The sequence below is a fragment of the Chiloscyllium plagiosum genome, chromosome 9, assembly GCF_004010195.1.
Source record: "Chiloscyllium plagiosum isolate BGI_BamShark_2017 chromosome 9, ASM401019v2, whole genome shotgun sequence".
Taxonomy (NCBI): domain Eukaryota; kingdom Metazoa; phylum Chordata; class Chondrichthyes; order Orectolobiformes; family Hemiscylliidae; genus Chiloscyllium; species Chiloscyllium plagiosum.
The window spans coordinates 65,053,859-65,072,449 of NC_057718.1; the positions used below are offsets into that span (position 1 = coordinate 65,053,859).

Here is an 18,591-nt window from a genome sequence, read left to right on the forward strand (position 1 = left end):
CCTCCCACAGTCCAAAGATGTGCAGGTCAGGTGAATTGGCCATGCTAAATTGCCCGTAGTGTTAGGTTAGGGGTATGGGTGGGTTGTACTTCGGCGGGGCGGTGTGGACTTGTTTCCACACTGTAAGTGATCTAATCTATAATCATTTCCCATGTAAATAATATGCTACTTTTCTATTCTCCCTGTTAAAGTGAACAAGGTCACATTTTCTGATATTGTACTCAATCTGTCAGACTTTTCCCATGTATTTAATCTGTCTAAATCCTTTAACAGGCTCCTTACATCCTCTTCACAACTTGCTTTCCTGCCTCTTCAGAGGAAGTACGGAAGACCAGGAAGTGGTTTCTCCAGGTAGGTTGCTGGGAGCTAATGGCCCCCCATTGGATGTATTCAATTTTGGAAGAATTAACGTTGCTGGGGAAATCAAGGATCTCCTCTATTTAATCTATAATCAAGGCATGATGTCACAAGGCTGCAAGATTGCTCCCATCACTCATCTCTGCAACAGAGAAGGAGCAATTCCTTTTTGTGACAATCATTGTGGAATATCACTTTTTATCAGGAAAGGTTCCTGCGAGGGTTATTCTTAGTCAGATAGTCACTCACCTCCTTGACTCCACGTACCTCGACTGGCTTCCTTGCAGGTTGTGAAATAGTAAACATGATCCTTGGAGCACATCAAATGCAAGAAGTGCCTTCCAAACAGAATAAGGAGCTCTATGTGATATTCACTGATCTGACCAAAGTTTCTGACACAGAAAACCGGAAGGTCTGTGTGCATGATGCAAAGTAGTATGTCATCAGATGCTTTTCCTGTCATCAACATTACCAAGAAAAGCTGTGTGTTTGCTACAGTTCTGTTTGTCATATGCTTTCTGGCCAAGCTCCATTATTCACTCAAAGAACCAACAATTGGAGTACACATTTAATTCAAGACAGCCAGCAAACATTTCAAGTAGCAAAGGTTCACGGCTTATCCAAATGGCTCAAGCGAGGCTTTCCAGGCTGTGTTTTTGATGTGAGCCTCTCCTGCTGCAGGAAAAACCACAGCAAAAATGGATAGAAGCCTTTAAAGAACCACTTAAGGGCCTCAATTGATCCACAGGCAGGTTGGCCTATTGATGTTCTTCCCCCACCACTGGTAACATTGTGGTGGCACAGGGAAGGCAGGTAGGTATTGAAAATGGCATGATGCCCAACTTTATGATCCACCCCAATTGCCCACCTACCTTTTGGCCCAGAAAGCTATAAAATCCAATTCATTTTTCATCAGTCCAAATGACAGTGGATCACATAACCTCAAAAAATACTTCTGGATTTCTCTTATACAGGTTGGGTATCCTGAGCTTGGGAGTTGTTATTAGTGGATTTGTGCCATCAACTGCTGTGTAGAAAGTGATCTGTCAACAAACAAAGAGAGAAGCAAAGAATATGGGAAAGAAGAAACCATTCCCTCATGACAGGTGACACCCCGAATCAGCAGCTAGTGTCAAACCTCATGGAAAATGTCAGAATGATTCTGCTTAAATATTTTGTAGACTAACTACTGGTCTTTTTATTTAAAATTGGAACTCAATGAGGTGGTTGTTTCTCATACAGCTGCACTGTTATGAGAATTTAATATTGCTGAACGCACAAGTTGTTGGACATAGTACTCACGATAGGATCTTCAAAACGCATTCCATTCCCACCTACCTGCTCCCATTTCCCAAACCCCACATTAAGCCTTGTCCCATTTTGGCAAATTGCTGTTCATTCAGGGGTAGTAGTAAAATATTGGAACTGGCCTCCGTATCTCATGAAGAAGGAAAGGAAAAATAAGCTATTATTTCTACTAAAACCAATTTGTGCACAGTAAAGTTCCACAAAAAGCAATAATAGGGGTTATTTCCTTTAGGCGTTGGTTGAGAGATAATTGAACAGGACATTTGAGGTGCTCCTTATGTTTTTCCAAATAACTTCAGGGAAATTTATACTTGACAGAGCACATGTGACTTTTAATGTCACCACTGGAAGTTAGCATTTCCAACAGTGAAGTGTCAGTGGGATAGTGTAGTGGGACTTGATTTAACAATCTCAGTGAACTGTGCTACCAATGAACTAAAACTGACATTGTTCTTTCCTCTCTGTTAGTTGTGTATAAAGTAAAAACTGGCATTTACTAATTATCCAGGGTTGTTAGGATCCGATGTATATGGCTTTGAATTCCTCTGTTTTGATAGGTTACAAGCAAACCCTGGAAAACGCTAAAATATGTGTTTGAGATTTGTAATAAACTGAAACTTCAATGTTATTTTATAATTTGGATACTGGACTGAAGTTATTATTAAATTTTATTTCTGCCATTAAAATGCATTCTTATTCTTGTATTTGTTTAGGATGTTAAATGTCAAGCCTTGACATTTATTAAGTACAGCATGATATAATGTAGGATTTGAGCCAGGAGGCTAGAGTTGAAATCCCATCATTTCCAGAGGTGATTAATAACATCTCTGAACAGATTGATTAGAAAATCTCTGGAATTATGTAGAGTTTCAGCACAACAAAGGTCCTTTGGCCAAACAGGTATATACTGGTGTAATGTTTCACATAAACCTCCTTCCATCTTTCTTCATACTGCCTTATCAATGTTGCCCTCTCTATCATTTGCTATATATATATATATGTATATATATATATATACATATATATATATATTCTTCTTAAATGTATTTTTATTATTTGCCTCAGTGGTGCCATTATTTAAGAAAGGTGGTAAGAAAAAACTAGGGAACTATTGGCCGGTGAGCCTGACATCAGTAGTGGGCAAGTTGTTGGAGGGACTCCTGAGGGACAGGGTGTACATCTATATGGAAAGACAAGGACTGATCAGGGATAGTCAACATGGCTTTGTGCATGGGAAATCATGTCTCAACATCTTGATTGAATATTTTGAAGAAGGAACGAAGGTGATTGATGAGGGCAGAGCAGTGGATATGATCTATGTGGACTTAAGCATGGTGTTCGACAAGGTTCGACATGGTAGACTGATTAACAAGGTTCAATCACATGGAATAAAGACAGATTTGGGTACAGAACTGGTTCAAAAGTAGAAGACAGAAGGTGGTGGTGGAAGGTTGCTTTTCAGACTGGAAATCTGTGAACAGCAGTTTGCCACAAGGATCGATACTGAGTCCACTGTTTTTTGTCACTTATATAAATGATTTGGATGTGAACAGAGGAGATATGCTTAGTAAGTTTGCAGGTGACACCAAAATTGGAGGTGTATTGGACAGTGAAGAAGGTTACCTCAGATTACAACGGGATCTTGATCAGACAGGACAATGGGCTGAGGAGTGGCAGATGGAGTTTAATTTATGTAACTGTGAGGTGCTGCATTTTGGAAAGGCAAATCAGGGCAGGACTTATATACTTAATGGTGAAGTCTTGGTGAGTGTTGTTGAACAAAGAGACCTTGGAATGCAGGTTCATAGTGGAGTCTCAAATAGATAGGATAATGAAGAAGATGTTTGCCTTTATTGATCAGTGCATTGAGTATCGAAGTTGAGAGGTCATATTGCATCTGTACAGGACATTGGTTATTGGAATATTGTGTGCAATTTTGGTCTCCCTGTTATTGAAAGGATGTTCTGAAACTTTGAGAGGCAGACCATGCCTCACAAATCTTATTGAGTTCTTTAAGGAGGTCACGAGACAGGTCGGCGAAGGTCAAGCAGTGGATGTGGTGTATATGGACTTCATCAAGGCATTGGATAAGGTTCCTCACAGTAGGCTCATTCATAAAGTCAGGCGATATAGGATACAGGGAGATTTGGCTATCTGGATTCAGAATTGGTTGGCTGACAGAAGGCAGAGACCAACTGTAAATGGAAAGTATTCTGCCTGGAGGTCAGTGGTGAGTGGTGTCCCACAGGGCTCTGTTCTTGGGTCTCTGCTTTTTGCAGTTTTTATAAATGACTTGGATGAGGAGGTTGAGTGATAGATTAGTAAATTTGTCGATGACACAAAGGTTGGAGGCACCGTTGATAGTATGGAGGGCTATTGCAGGCTGCAGCTCAACTTAGACTGGATGCAGAGTTGGGCTGAGATATGGCAGATGGAGTTCAACCTGGATAAGTGCAAAGTGATGCATTTTGGAAGGTTGGACTTGAATTCTGAATATGGATTAAAGACAGGATTCTTGGCAATGTGAAGGTTTAGAGGGATCTTGGTATTCAAGTGCATAGATCCCTCAAAATTGTCACCCAAGTGGATAGGGTTGTTAAGAAAGCATATGGTGTTTTGCCTTTTATTAACAGAGGGATCGAGTTTAAGAGCCGTGGGTTTTGCTGCAGCTCTACAAAACCCTGGTGAGACCACACGTGGAATATTGGGTCCAGTTTTGGTTGCCCTATTATAGGAGAGATACGGAGGCTTTGGAGCGGGTGCAAAGAAGGTTCTCCAGGATGCTGCCTGGACTGGAGGGCTTGTCTTACGAAGAGAGGTTGACTAAGCTCAGACTTTTCTCTCTGGAGAGAAGGAGGAAGAGAGGTGACCTGATCGCGGCGTACAAAGTAATGAGAGGCATGGATAGAATAGATAGCCAAATACCTTTCCCCAGGGCAGGATTGACTGCCATGAGGAGTCATAGTTTTAAGGTATTAGGAGGAATGTATCGAGGAGACGTCAAAGGTAGGTTCTTTACACAGAGAGCTGTGAATGCATGGAATGCGTTTCCAGTGGTGGTGGTGGAAACAGAGTCATTAGGGACATTTAAGCTACTGCTGGACATGCAAATGGACAGCAGTGAATTGCAGGGTGTGTAGGTTAGGTTATTTTATTTTCTATTAGGAATAATCCTCGGCACAGCATCTTGGGCTGAAGGGCCTGCTCTGTGCTCTACTTTACTAACTTGAAACAGGTCAGAAAAGATTTACAAGGATGTTGCCAGGGTTGGAGGGTTTGTGCTGTAGTGAGAGGCTGAATAGACTGGAGCTGTTTTCCCTGGAGTGTTGGAGGCTGAGGGGTGACCTTATATAGGTATATAAAATCATGAGGGGATGGATAAGGTAAATAGACAAGGTCATTACCCTGGGGTGGGGGAGTCCAGAACTAGAGGGCATAGGTTTAGGGTGAGAGGGGAAAAATTTAAAGAGAACCTAAGGGGCAACTTTTTCACACAGAGGGTGATGCGTGTATGGAATGAGCTGCCAGAGGAAGTGGTGGAGGCTGGTACAGTTACAGCATTCATAAGACATCTAGATGGGTATATGAATGCAAGGGGTTTAGAGGGATATGGGCCAAATGCTGGCAGATGGGACTGGATTTATTTAGGATATCTGGTTGGCATGGATGAGTTTGACTGAAGAAATTGTTTCTGTGCTGTACATCTCTATGACTCTATGACTTGTGGTACCCATTCTAAAACACTTTGTTCAAATGACATAAATTGATGATGAAACACTGAGACTGTTAATGGATGAATAGTAATTAATAAAGTATTATTTTTGTGTATTACACAGTAAAAACTCTTGCTCCTAGTTATGTACTGTCTTGAACATTAAACTGTGCCACTGTCAGAGTGAAGTTAATGTATTGTTTTGCTGGATGTGTTTACATATTTGCCATGTTTCAATTCATTAATTAGACCTGCCCGCTTTGTGACAAATGCATCACAACCAATTCCAGTAGTAATAGATTACCACAGCAACAAAGAATCTCTTCCCCTCAATCAATGAGTTAACTCAACAAACAGAATGATGCAGCTTGGTTTTCAATGAAATAATCTGTGTTTCTACTCTTTCACAAACATGAATATTGGTTTGCTTTCAAGCTGCACTATGTATGAGCAATGAAACAAAACATTTCAACAGATTCATCAGCAGGCACAGAGGCTGCGATGCATAGTTATCGCAAAGCCCAGTCAAGGTAATAAGGGCAACATTGCAAACCTTCTGCTGCCTGTTTACTTCAATTTTTAGTGTGCAGCCCAGTGCTGAATGTGCTGATGACAGGTGTTGATCAAGGAGTCAGGTATGTGGCTTATAAAGGGGAGGTGCATCAAATTGTCTGAGCTGATGGAATATGTTTTATTATTAGTTCATCAGATGTGAGCATTGCCAGTATATATTGTTCTAGAGAAGATAGTAGTGTGTTTTGCCCGTTTGAAACATTGTAGGGACTCTCACAATGTTGTTAGAGAAGGAGGTAGAGGATTTTGACCCAGTGACAGTGAAGGACCAGTGTTACATTTATATGTCAGGATGATAAACCTTCAAGTGCCCCACGCATCTGCTGCCCTTAGCTTTTAGGTGGTAGAGTTTGGGGATTTGGAAAGTGCTGTTGAATAAGCATTTGTGAGTTACTGCAGTGCAACTTGTAGATGGTACACACTGTCATTGTGCATCAGTGGTGAAGGGAGTGATTGTTGAAAGTGGTAGATGAGATTCCAATCAAGCAAGATGCTTTGTCACGGATGATGTCAAACGTCATATCGGAGTTGTACTCATCCAGCCAAATGGGAAGTATTCCAATACATTCCTAATGTCTACCTTGAAGATGGTAGACAGGCTTTGGGGAGTCAGAAAATGAATAACCCTCTACAGGAGTTATAGCCACTGACCTGCTCTTCGAGTCACTATATTAATGCGGCTGGTCCAGTTTAGTTTTTGGTCAATGGTAACCCCCAGGATGTTGGTTGTAGGAGATTCAGTAATTGTAAGACTATTGAATGTCAAAGGGAAATGTTTGGATTCTCTCTTGTTGGAGATGATAATTGCTTGGAACTTATGTAACACAACTGATACTTTCCACTTATTAGCCATGGTCCAAGTCTTGCTGCAAGCAAACTCAGGCTGTTGCAATATTTAAGTTGCTCTGAATAGTGCTGAATGTTGTGTAATCTTCAGTGAAAAACTGCAATGCTGGCCTTATGATGGAGAGAAGATCGCTGATGAAACATCTGGAGATGATTGGGCCTGGGCACTAACCTGAGGAAGTCCTGTACTGATGTCCTTGAACTGAGATGACTGACCTCCACTAACCACAACCATCTTTCTTTGTGCTAAGTGTGACCCCAATAGCAAGGGGCTTTCCTCATGATTCCCATTAACTCCATATTTGCCAGAGCTCTTTGGTGCCAGCCTCTGACAAATGCAGCCTTAAAGTCAAGTATGTAGTCCTATGTTGTACCCATGAAGAAGAGTACATCCAAGATGCCTTATGCACTTTCCCGAATCCCACATCATCCTTATTCCTCTTTCTAATTCACTCATGGGATGTGGGCATTGCTGACTGGGCCAGCATTTATTGCCCATCCCTAGTTGCATTTAATGCACCCAATCACTATTCCTCTATTCAACCCCCTACTCGTGCAGTTATGCTTTCATATGCCTGAACCCCAGACAGGACAACCTCATAGTCAACAGCACCAGCAACAGCATGCATCTGATAAAGAAACATCATGACTTGATTTGATCAGTTCAGATACTCAAACTGCATGTATTTTAAAGGATGGAATAGAAATGGAATTTGTATCTGCTAAGCTACTGGAGATAAGTAGGCTTCAGGTATCATATATGCCAGCATTCAGAAGGGTAGGTCACTGATGAGAACATTAATGGGGTGACATACAAGGGATGCACAAAGAGATATTTGGCCACTCACTTCTTGTCAGTGTCTGTGGAGGAGCCCAGCTCCATTGCGGTACAGGACTTTATGAAGATCTTCGAATCCATTTTTTTCAGATTGTGATTGGTGGCTAGCGATTGTGGATCATGCTATGATGCATTCTTTAGAATAGGGATGGGATCTGCTAAGTCACTGGATACAAGTAGGCTGCAGGCATCATTTGTTCTAGCACCCAGAAGGGTAAAGTGACTGATGAGTTCTATTGCAGAGGATTCAGGGTAAGGACATTAGTGGGGTTACAACAGGGGAACACTGATGGGCATAGGTGTGGTAATTCATCAGCCTCCACTGGAGTGGATTAAAGAATACCTCTATTTTAAAAATACCTACTGAGCATGAGTGAAAGCTGTTGTCTCAGAGTGACATCAGATCACATAGAACTACAGCCTGAGTTTTAGGATTCCAGAACATGTCCTCTCTTACCATGCCTTGTAGTTAATTATATTTATTAAAGTTTGTTAATGTTCACTCACAATATCAGATGCATGCTGTTGCTGGTGCTGTTGACTATGAGGTTGTCCTGTCTGGGGAGAAAGTGAGGTCTGCAGATGCTGGAGATCAAAGTTGAAACTTTATTGCTGGAACAGCACAGCAGGTCAGGCAGCATCCAGGGAACAGGAGATTCGACGTTTCGGGCACAGGCCCTTCTTCAGGAATGTGGCTGAAGAGCTTCTGTGCAGAGGAGATGACCTGGGGTGTGCAGTGAGAGAGGGACTCACTGAAATCTTTGTAGAGAGAGGCAGAGAGCTTCTTCAAGGAAGGCATCCTTGTAAGAGGATTCGCAGTAGGTTGAAATCTTCGAGGAGAAAGTGAGGTCTGCAGATGCTGGAGATCAAAGTTGAAACTTTATTGCTGGAACAGCACAGCAGGTCAGGCAGCATCCAGGGAACAGGAGATTCGACGTTTCGGGCACAGGCCCTTCTTCAGGAAGGGCCTGGGGTTCAGGCTTATGAAAGCATAAATGCAGGAGTAGGGGGTTGAATAAAGGAATAGTGATTGGGTGGAAAGTCAGTATTCCATAATCACACCATCTATAGTCTGCATTTGCAAACCACAACTACTGCCATCTCGAAGGACAAAAGCAGCAGATACATGGGAAGACCATCACTTGCAAGTTCCCCTCTAAGCCACTCACCACCATCCTACCTTGGATGCTAGAAGTCATCCAAGTCTCAGGTTCGCAGGGGAAGCCTGGACTGTGGTTATGTTATGTAGGTTCAAACTGTTGTCATGAATTCTGAGGTAGTGGAGATCAAGCTAGGCCTCAAAGGCCCACAACTGGTCAAAGAAGTCCTGCATGGCCACTTGCAGTCTCCAGCCTTAAAAGACATCAATTTTTGAAGAGGCAAGCTGCAATCACTAGTGTAACACTGCATTAGAGCATAAAGTCTGGAAAACATCCCATAACACAGGCACAATGGTGACATACAGAGATGATTGTTCCATTTTGTATTGGAATTGTTGATCAATATACTTGTCATTAAAAGATTGTATATTTGTTTTAGTTTTAGAATTTTCACCAAGGAATATGCTGTGTTAGTCCACAGTGCTGTAGTGCATAAATGGGGATAAGTTTACGAAAACTAGAGTCTAGTCTGATTAACTGTCATGCAAATTGATAGTGTCCTCGATGTCTCCTCTCCATATCTTTCTGAGGCATGCACCAATAGCCTTACAGCCCACATACTATGTGTGCAGATTGTGTGCATATGTCCGAATGAGATGAGTCCTGAACCATATGTGGAGTGAGTAATCCTTGACACCAAGCAATGAGTCTTATCTTGGCTGGAACAACAAGCTGACTGTCCCAGAATGGAAGCATTATGACTGCTCCCAGGATACTGGGCTTTTGCCATTATGGTCACACCATAACTGCAGGTTTATCAAGTGGCATCCCTTGCACTTTTGCAGCTTTCCTCTTTGCGCTGTGAAGCCTGAAAGGCCACATGCTACCATGGTAATGCCAGGTACCTGCTCCTTCTGCTTCACAAGCTCCTTCCTTGATACAGGGTCTCTGTTACCTTCCTGATGTAGCACCAAATGAAAAACTATCAAATATTGAAAATGCTGTCAGCTCCAGCCTGGAAGAGATCTAGGTGCACAGAAATCTTGGACCAAAGTGATTTCACAATGCTTGCTTTGCTGTGCATTTACCACTGTGGTTGGAGGAGGTGGCGCAGTTCAGAGATTAGGAGACAGTGAGGTCTGCACTTGCTGGAGATCAGAGTTGAGAGTGTGTTGTTGGAAAAGCACAGCAGGTCAGGCAGGAGGAGAAGGAAAGCAGGAGCAGGAAAATCGGTGTTTCGGGCCGGAGCCCTTTATCAGGAATGAGTCCTCACTCTCAACACAGTTCAGAGATTATCTCCTTGGTTAACCATAGCTACCTCAAACACTGCTCCTAGCTGAGGGAAAAGGATGCCTAACTCCACACAACTGCCTTTGGCCTACATCCCTTAATACTTGTGCTGAACAAAAAATTATCTATTTCAGATTTAATGTTAACTACTGATCCAGTATCCACTGCCATTTGTGGAAGAGAGTTTGAAACATCTACCATCTTTTGTGTGTGGAAGTGCTTCCTAACATCTCTCTTGAACAGTCTGGCCCTAAGTCTCAGATTATGTCCCCATGTTCTAGAATGCCCAAACTGACAATCTCCCAGGCCAACAGATATAACTCGTAAATGTAGACTATGATGCCCAGTTGAAGATTAATGTCAGCAAACTATATAACTATGAAGGTGATGTGTCCTTTCCAGCCAATCAGGCAGAGAAGCTCTAGTTGTTTAATTTCCTCTTATTAATTGAAGTCCTGTGGTTAGTACATACAGAAAGAGGACAAATTGAAACTGAGGCTCCTTTATGGACATGCCTAAGTTCTAGCACTGGAAGTGTAAATCAACAGCTAAATCCTATTTGTGGGTGCAGTGGCAGTGTCCCTGTGACTAGGTCCGAAGGTCTTATGTGGCCATTAAACATTCTGAATAGGCTGATTTAAAAAAAAGTCATTGATAAATGCAACACAACACAGCCAAATGAGGCAGTTGAGCTGGGGCTTTTCTGGTGTGCCTGATTTGATTTAACAGCAGGCAAGACTGCAAATGAACAACCAAGCCACTGCAGTCAATATGATGTAACTATGACCTTGGTAAATTTAAGTGCACAAACAGGGTTGAAGGTTTCCAATTAAATCTCAGATGGGCCATCCCTGGCTGCAGCATGAACACAATAGGGACTTTCATTGTCTTGGGTCATAGCTGAAGAATGCCCATTGAATTAGTTACTAGAGGATGATCAACACATTTAGAAGTTGTACCTTAATGCAAGTCACTTATTGAAGAAGAATAACAGTTAGAAGTGGCAGAACTTTTGAAAAGATCCCCAAAGAATGTTAGTTTCGCAAAATTCAATGACATGGTACAGGAGGTAATATCTTGGCATGGATAAAGTGTTAACTAACAGAGAGATAACACACAGAGATTGGGAAGAAATGGGTCTTTCTCATGTTGGCAGGCTGTGAATAGTGCGGTACTAAATGGATCAGTACTTGGATTTCAGCTGTTCAAATATATCAATGATTTTGAGCTGGGGACCTAATGTAATATTTGCAGATGATACAATGCTTAGCAAGAACGATTGTTGTGAGAAAGATGTAAATATTTCCAGGACGATTTGATTAGCTTAGTGATTCACCGGGAACTTGTCAGTTAGCATATAATGTGAGGGAAAAATATGAGGTTATCCATTTTGGTAGGATGAACAGATAGATTTGCATGGTATTTCTCAAATGATAAGAGGGTGAAACGTATTAATGTACAGAGGGACATTTACATAAATGTTTTTGTTGATAAGACACTGGTTCAGTAAGCTATTAGGAAGGATCGAATACAGGAATGCAAGGATCTTATTTCAATTGTATCATGGCTTAGTTAGATTGTACCTACAGTACTGTGTGCAGTTTTGATCTCTATCTCAGAAAATATTGCCATAGATGCTCACCAAGTTTGTTCACAAGGTGCTGGGACTGTCCTATGAAGAGAGATTGTTTAAACTGGGCCTACATTCTTTAGAGTTTAAAAAAAAAGGTGACCTCATTGAAACCTCCAAAATATTTAAAGAGATAGAAAGGGCAAATGCAGGTAAGATGTTTCCTCTGATTTGCAAGCATAGGGCCAGGGGCACAATATAAAAATAAGGGGGATGCCATTTTGGACTGAAATGAGGAACAAGAGTTTTACTCAAAAGGTGATGAATCTTTAGAGTTCTGTACTCCAGGGAGCTGTGGCAGCTCAGTCTATATGCATAATTAGAAACTGCTAAACATTTGATTATCAACGGTGTAAAGAGTTGTGGGGATAGTGTGGGTAAAAGGCATTTAAGTGTTAAATCAGCCATGATTGCGTAAAGAAGTGGGCCAGGCTCTTGTTACCATGTTCCTATTTCACAAGCAGAGGAACAAAACATTCCTCAGTAGTAATAGTTTGGACTTTCGCAATGAAGTGAACAGTTATTGTTTGCTTCCATCACTGTTTCAGGGTATAATAATTGCTGAGCAAATATATTCAAATACACCAGAAAATATCAATAATGATATCAATAGGCAAATTGTGAGTACAGATGGAGATAGATTACTAAATGAAGGTGTTGCATATTGATGGAAAAAAGTGTTGATTGATACTTTTGGGAGGAAGCAAAATATGAAACACAGAAAAAATAAAGGAAATGACTGCCTTTATTTCTCTACATTTGCCATACGAATTGTGACATCTGAACTGTAACATTTCAAGTGTGATAGACTCATACTGGATCAAATTTATACCATAGATCACACACAATAGAATACTGATCTTTTGAAATTATTGAATACCAAAGCACGCGTGTATCAGGATAATTGAGCTGCCAATTACTGTTTTTGAAACCAATTACACCTTTCTGCTGGAGAACTCCTAGATAGTGTCCTTGAATTTCATGGATATTTGATGTCAGTTTTTCAGGTCTTTGATTTCCCAGTTCGATCCATTTAGACTACGGTGACCCATTGAACAGTCTAGCTACTTCAAAAAACCCCCACAGTTGTTATTTACAAAATGCATAACCCAGTGCAGAATGTTCAGGCAGTTCCATTCATGGTGAAATTACTTTACGTATTATGGTGGGCATCAGATTTGTTCTTGTGAAATTAAGTTAAATCAATTCAAGTTTTACTTCAAAGTCATGTTGTGAGAAAGCAGAATTGCTTCAACACAAGTTTTATGAGGAGACTGCTGAAAAATTAGCTATTGCAATATTGTCATTATAATAAAAAGTGTTTATTCATACGATAAATTAACAAAATACAGGGTGAAATTTAATGGTCTCCCTTTAGTGTGTTTGAAGGCAGGGGTTTCTTAAAATGCAACATGTGACCTAGCTGTCTCCCATTTTAGACATTTTCCTAATCATCCTGTTCAGGGTTGATATTACACACCTTTAGGACAGGTAGGATTTGAACTCAGGACTTGTGACTCTATAGTATGGACACTACCACTGTACCACAAGAATACTCCACCCACCTCATCTCCTATTTTACTGTCCTTAGACTTAATTAGATTTTTAAGTGTCCCAATCAATGGCCATTTAAGTTCCTCATTCCCATTGTCCACTGCAAGGGAAGGACTACACCAAACAGTGAGGGAAGCAGGGTATGCTGATTGTTAAACTCCAAAACATAACTGTATTTAAACAGAATTCAAATCCATGCTTTTATGTGAGAACTTTGTTTCAGTTAGTTACACTCCATAAAATTTCAACTCCACAGGTTACTAGCTCTGCATATTTATACAATAGACAATAGACAATAGGTGCAGGAGTAGGCCATTCTGCCCTTCGAGCCTGCACCACCATTCATTATGATCATGGCTGATCATCCTCAATCAGTATTCTGTTCCTGTCTTATTTCCATAACCCTTGACAAGCAAATCAAATCCATCACCTATTCCCTCCTTTCATTCAGTCGCCGGTATTTCTTCAGTACATAATAGATAATACCACGAGGCAAAGGATAATGGGGACGACTTGGAGGATGGACAACCTCCTTTGCAGCTCCTCTGTCCATCCTCTGTTGCAAATACTTAACAAAAAAATCAACTGTTGTTACTAAGTGAACTTTGCAACTTTTGCTGCTGTACTGTACACAAAATATTTGACTTGCTTTTAAGAAAATAAAATACCCCATGACAACTTGTGGGGAGCAATCTTACTGCTGAATACACAAACTATCTGTACTTTTGATGAATGTCTATGGGATCTCAGGTCATTTGTTCCCCTGAAAATGATATTATAATTATGCATCATACATTTTTGGAAGTTTTAACAACAATTAATAGATTTTGCCAAAAAAATTAAAGCTGACGATGTTTACAAAATACAATGAGTAACATGTTAATTGTGAGAAAGTGAAGACTGCAGATGCTAGAGATCAGAGTCGAGAGTGTAATGCTGGAAAAGCACAGCAGGTATGGACTTCAGTAAGGCGTTCGACAAGGTTCCCCATGGTAGACTGATTAGCAAGGTTAGATCTCATGGAATACAGGGAGAACTAGACATTTGGATACAGAACTGGCTCAAAGGTAGAAGACAGAGGGTGGTGGTGGAGGGTTGTTTTTCAGACTGGAGGCCTGTGACCAGTGGAGTGCCACAAGAATCGGTGATGCGTCCTCTACTTTTTGTCATTTACATAGATGATTTGAATGCAAGCATAAGAGGTACAGTTAATAAGTTTGCAGATGACACCAAAATTGGAGGTGTAGTGGACAGCGAAAAGGGTTACCTCAGATTACAACAGGATCTGGACCAGATGGGCCAATGGGCTGAGAAGTGGCAGATGGAGTTTAATTCCGATAAATGCGAGGTGCTGCATTTTGGGAAAGCAAATCTGAGCAGGACTTATACACTTAATGGCAAGGTCCTAGGGAGTGTTGCTGAACAAAGAGACTTTGGAGTGCAGGTTTATAGCTCCTTGAAAGTGGAGTCGCAGGTAGATAGGATAGTGAAGAAGGCATTTGGTATGCTTTCCTTTATTGGTCAGAGTATGGAGTACAGGAGTTGGGAGGTCATGTTGTGGCTATACAGGACATTGGTTCGGCCACTGTCGGAATATTGCGTGCAATTCTGGTCTCCTTCCTATCGGAAAGATGTTGTGAAACTTGAAAGGGTTCAGAAAAGATTTACAAGGATGTTGCCAGGGTTGGAGGATTTGAGCTATGAGGAGGGGCTGAACAGGCTGGGACGGTTTACCCTGGAGCGTCGGAGGCTGAGGGGTGACCTTATAGAGGTTTACAAAATTATGAGGGGCACGGATAGGATAAATAGACAAAGTCTTTTCCCTGAGGTTGGGGAGTCCAGAATTAGAGGGCATAAGTTTACGGTGAGAGGGAAAGATATAAAAGAGACCAAAGGGGCAACTTTTTCATGCAGAGGGTAGTACGTGTATGGAATGAGCTGCCAGAGGATGTGATGGAGGTTGGTACAATTGCAACATTTAAGAGGCATTTGGATGGGTATATGAATAGGAAGGGTTTGGAGAGATATGGGCCGGGTGCTGGCAGGTGGGACTAAATTGGGTTGGGATATCTGGTCGGCATGGATGGGTTGGACCGAAGGGTCTGTTTCCATGCTGTATATCTCTATGACTCTATGAGCAGGTCAGGCAGTATCAGAGGAGCAGGAGAATCAACGTTTCGGGCATAAGCCCTTCATCAGCAAAATGCTGCAACTTTGACATCAACAATCATGTACTACCAAGATTCAAGGAAAAACCAAATGAAACACCACACCAAGCAGTTGTAATCAGTATTCTGTATATTAGAATGTAAGTATAGAGTTTACAGGACCAGGAAAATGAGGGAGAATTACTCTTAGAATAAGACATATAGCTGACTCATTGCTGGAATGGTCTAGCTAGGTCAGTCTCAAGAATAGAGTACAGATATTCAAATCCCAGAGACCTCCATGGTGATCAGAATCCATGAGGGATAGTGTTGCATGCTTCAATTCATGGAAATTGCTGAGACCACGGATTTAGCAATATCAACACAAATGAATTCAGATTTTCCACAACCTCAATGCTCATATTTACATATTAAACCCTCCCACCCTGGTTCACAGACACAATAATCCATCCAACTTCACATCCTTTCATAGAAACACTATATCCCATCATAGCATGTGGTGAGGGAGCAAATAGACCCCAGATGGTCATAGACAGATTATGTGATAAGAACCTGGGTAACCTTGTATGGAGAAAGTTAACATACAGGTACAACAAGCTGTTAAGAAAGTAATAATGTGTTAAATTTGAAACTAATGGATTGAAGTGCAAGGCCCAGAATTTCACTATCAAGGCAGGTGATTCCTTTACTTGCTGGATATGCTTATGCAGGAAGGCCCCCAATTACCAATTAATATCCTTCAAAAATCTGCAACGAGTTTCCATCTATTTCCCACCCAAATATCACTGCATTCTGGGCAAATGAAATGGTGTGAAAGATTGCAAAATATAATGTAAAATTTAGTTCTGCCCATAATTATCCATGTTTGAAATTCTGCAATGTTTTATCTTTTTTTTCTCTTTTTTTTTTCTTGGAGAGAGAAATAATACTACCTGTTTATTTTTTTTTATTTTTTTTTAACTCCTGTTTGTTTTTTTCCCCCACACTACCACCTAAGTGCAGTAGTGCTTATTTTATCTCCAGCACCCATGGTGTGTGTGTGCAGGTGTGAGACACAGTGAAAGACACAAAATGCACAAATCTTTATTCAATTTCCACCACCAGGAAGATAGGAAAACACCCGGGTGGCCAGTGACAAACAATGCCCTTCACATCAAAGGGCAGTGCTGTGTGATCAAAACAGTGAAGGGGAGGGTAGGGACTAAATCAAAATAGAATTGGAGGGAGAAATGATGCACTCCACTCTGCAATGTTTTATATTCGTATATGTCAAATTGTGTGAAACAGTCCCTATCCACAAAACTAACCCTGTGTCAATGTTATAATTCATCATTAATGATCTGCAGTTATAGTGACCTGCATTCAATTGAAGTCTCACTCAGCTCTGTTTTTCCTACTGATGCAACTGCAATTGCTTTGAATGTAGTTTAAATTAGATCAAAATGCAGCCAATTGGTCTGCACTTGCTAAATAAGTATGTGACTGCCAGTCAATTGAAACCACTGATCGATCTGGTTTATCAGTTGAAGCAATTATTGAAACACAATTTCTATTTAAATTAGTTCAACTCTATAACTTTGAGGTCCTATTGGCTGTGTTCCATTCAATAATCAATTGCAATAATTAAACTGCTTGATTGTGCTGGTTCTTGGAATATTTTGTCTTTGGGTTGATATAAATTAATTTTACAGGAACATTTATCATTTCACCTCAATTTCCATCACATTTTGAGTGCATTTTCCTGACCTTGCTACTTTCTGGAAACTTGGTTCTGATCTGTAGTCTCTAAATATTTTTTAAACAGCCATTTTTTTCCAAACTATCAATATCCTGACTTGAATAAAAGATGTTGTTCTAGTCATGACCATTCAATCCCATTCTTCATCGCTCAACCAGGTTTTAGGTTAATTAATGAAATTGCAACTGATAAAAGTCATTTCCTTCCCACAATATAAATGAAAATGCACTGTGCCAGTACCTATTTGACATTGTATGTTAAGCAAATCCTTTTATGTCAGTGGAGCAGCTGTTCAGTTCTAAGTGCTGACCATGCAGAGAGAAACAGATGTTAACTTGTGTAATGTTGCTGGCTTACTGAATCTAAATGAAGTGTGGTGACCTGAATGGCAGGAAAGCTGAAAATAGACTTCTTAAATAGAAGTACTGAGTCATTGTTAATAAAACAAACCTTTAAACCTGGTCAGGGTCATTGTTGTTATCGCTGTTACTTTACAAGGCATGCCATGACTAATGCTCAATGGAAAGGGCATATTACTACATACAGCACATGAATATTTGTGTGTGTATTTATACACCCAACATAAATAAGTTATGGTGCAACATTCTGCTGTCTTCGTTTTTCTTTCAGACATAATTTGACAGTGTATGTTCATCATTTTAAAATTTTATTTTTAAAACATTATCAATCATGATCAGAGGTTCAGATAAGAAGGCAACATTGTGTTGGTATGGGTCAAGCTGAAATTGGTGGAGATACAGTCACTTCTCAGTTCAGAAGAGGTCCATAAACATGTGCTGCTACATTTTGTACAATGTATATAATTTGAATGGGGGAAGTTTGGGTGTTCGGGATTTGCTGTTTGGGTTCACAACCCATTAAAAGCAGCATCTTAAGTGAAGAAAGACCATAAAAAGAGAACTTGAGGTTTTATGGTAACTATAGAAGTCAAGATGTATTGATGAATCTTTATAAAAAGGTGTGAATGCCAAATGTTGCTTCTGTGCTTGATGCTATAGGAATGATATTGAGGCAGTAGAACGAGTCCAATGCAGAAACCATTCATTATGAGGAAACGCAATTACAAATAAAGAATTGAAAAAATTAGCTCTTTTCGTTGAACAAGAAGATATTTTGAGACAAGAAGAGGTGAATGAAACATTTCGTGTAAGAGATTTAAGAGAGTGAGCAGAAATACCTTTTACAACTCAAGAGTTCTGAGTTGTGGAAATCTATTATAGAATTAGTGATTATGAAGAAGTAAGTACAGGTCTTGTAGAAGATTGAAGAGGGAACAAACTGGCATCAGATGCATTGGAATATTACCACTGCAAATTCCTCTTAGGGTGACACAGTGACTGCTTCGCAGCCAGGGACCTAGGTTTGATTCCACCCTCGGAAAATTGTCTGTGTGGAGTTTGCACATTCTCCACGTGCCTGTATGGGTTTCATAAGGGTGCTCCGTTTTCCTTCCACA

General features: G+C 40.6%; 1 protein-coding gene across 7 annotated transcripts in view; it reads right to left on the minus strand.

Annotated features, from left to right (window-relative positions):
- The window catches only part of rps6ka2 (ribosomal protein S6 kinase, polypeptide 2), a 426,863-nt gene that overhangs the window by 240,486 nt on the left and 167,786 nt on the right, over positions 1-18,591 (minus strand). The window contains exon 1 of one of the 7 annotated variants that reach the window (XM_043696118.1): positions 607-725. The exons of the other annotated variants lie outside the window; for them this stretch is intronic. Within the exon in view, the coding sequence (XP_043552053.1) occupies positions 607-663 (57 nt within the window). The 5' untranslated portion in view covers positions 664-725. Of the gene's footprint in view, positions 1-606; positions 726-18,591 lie in introns of those variants that run through there. 7 annotated transcript variants of the gene reach the window in all.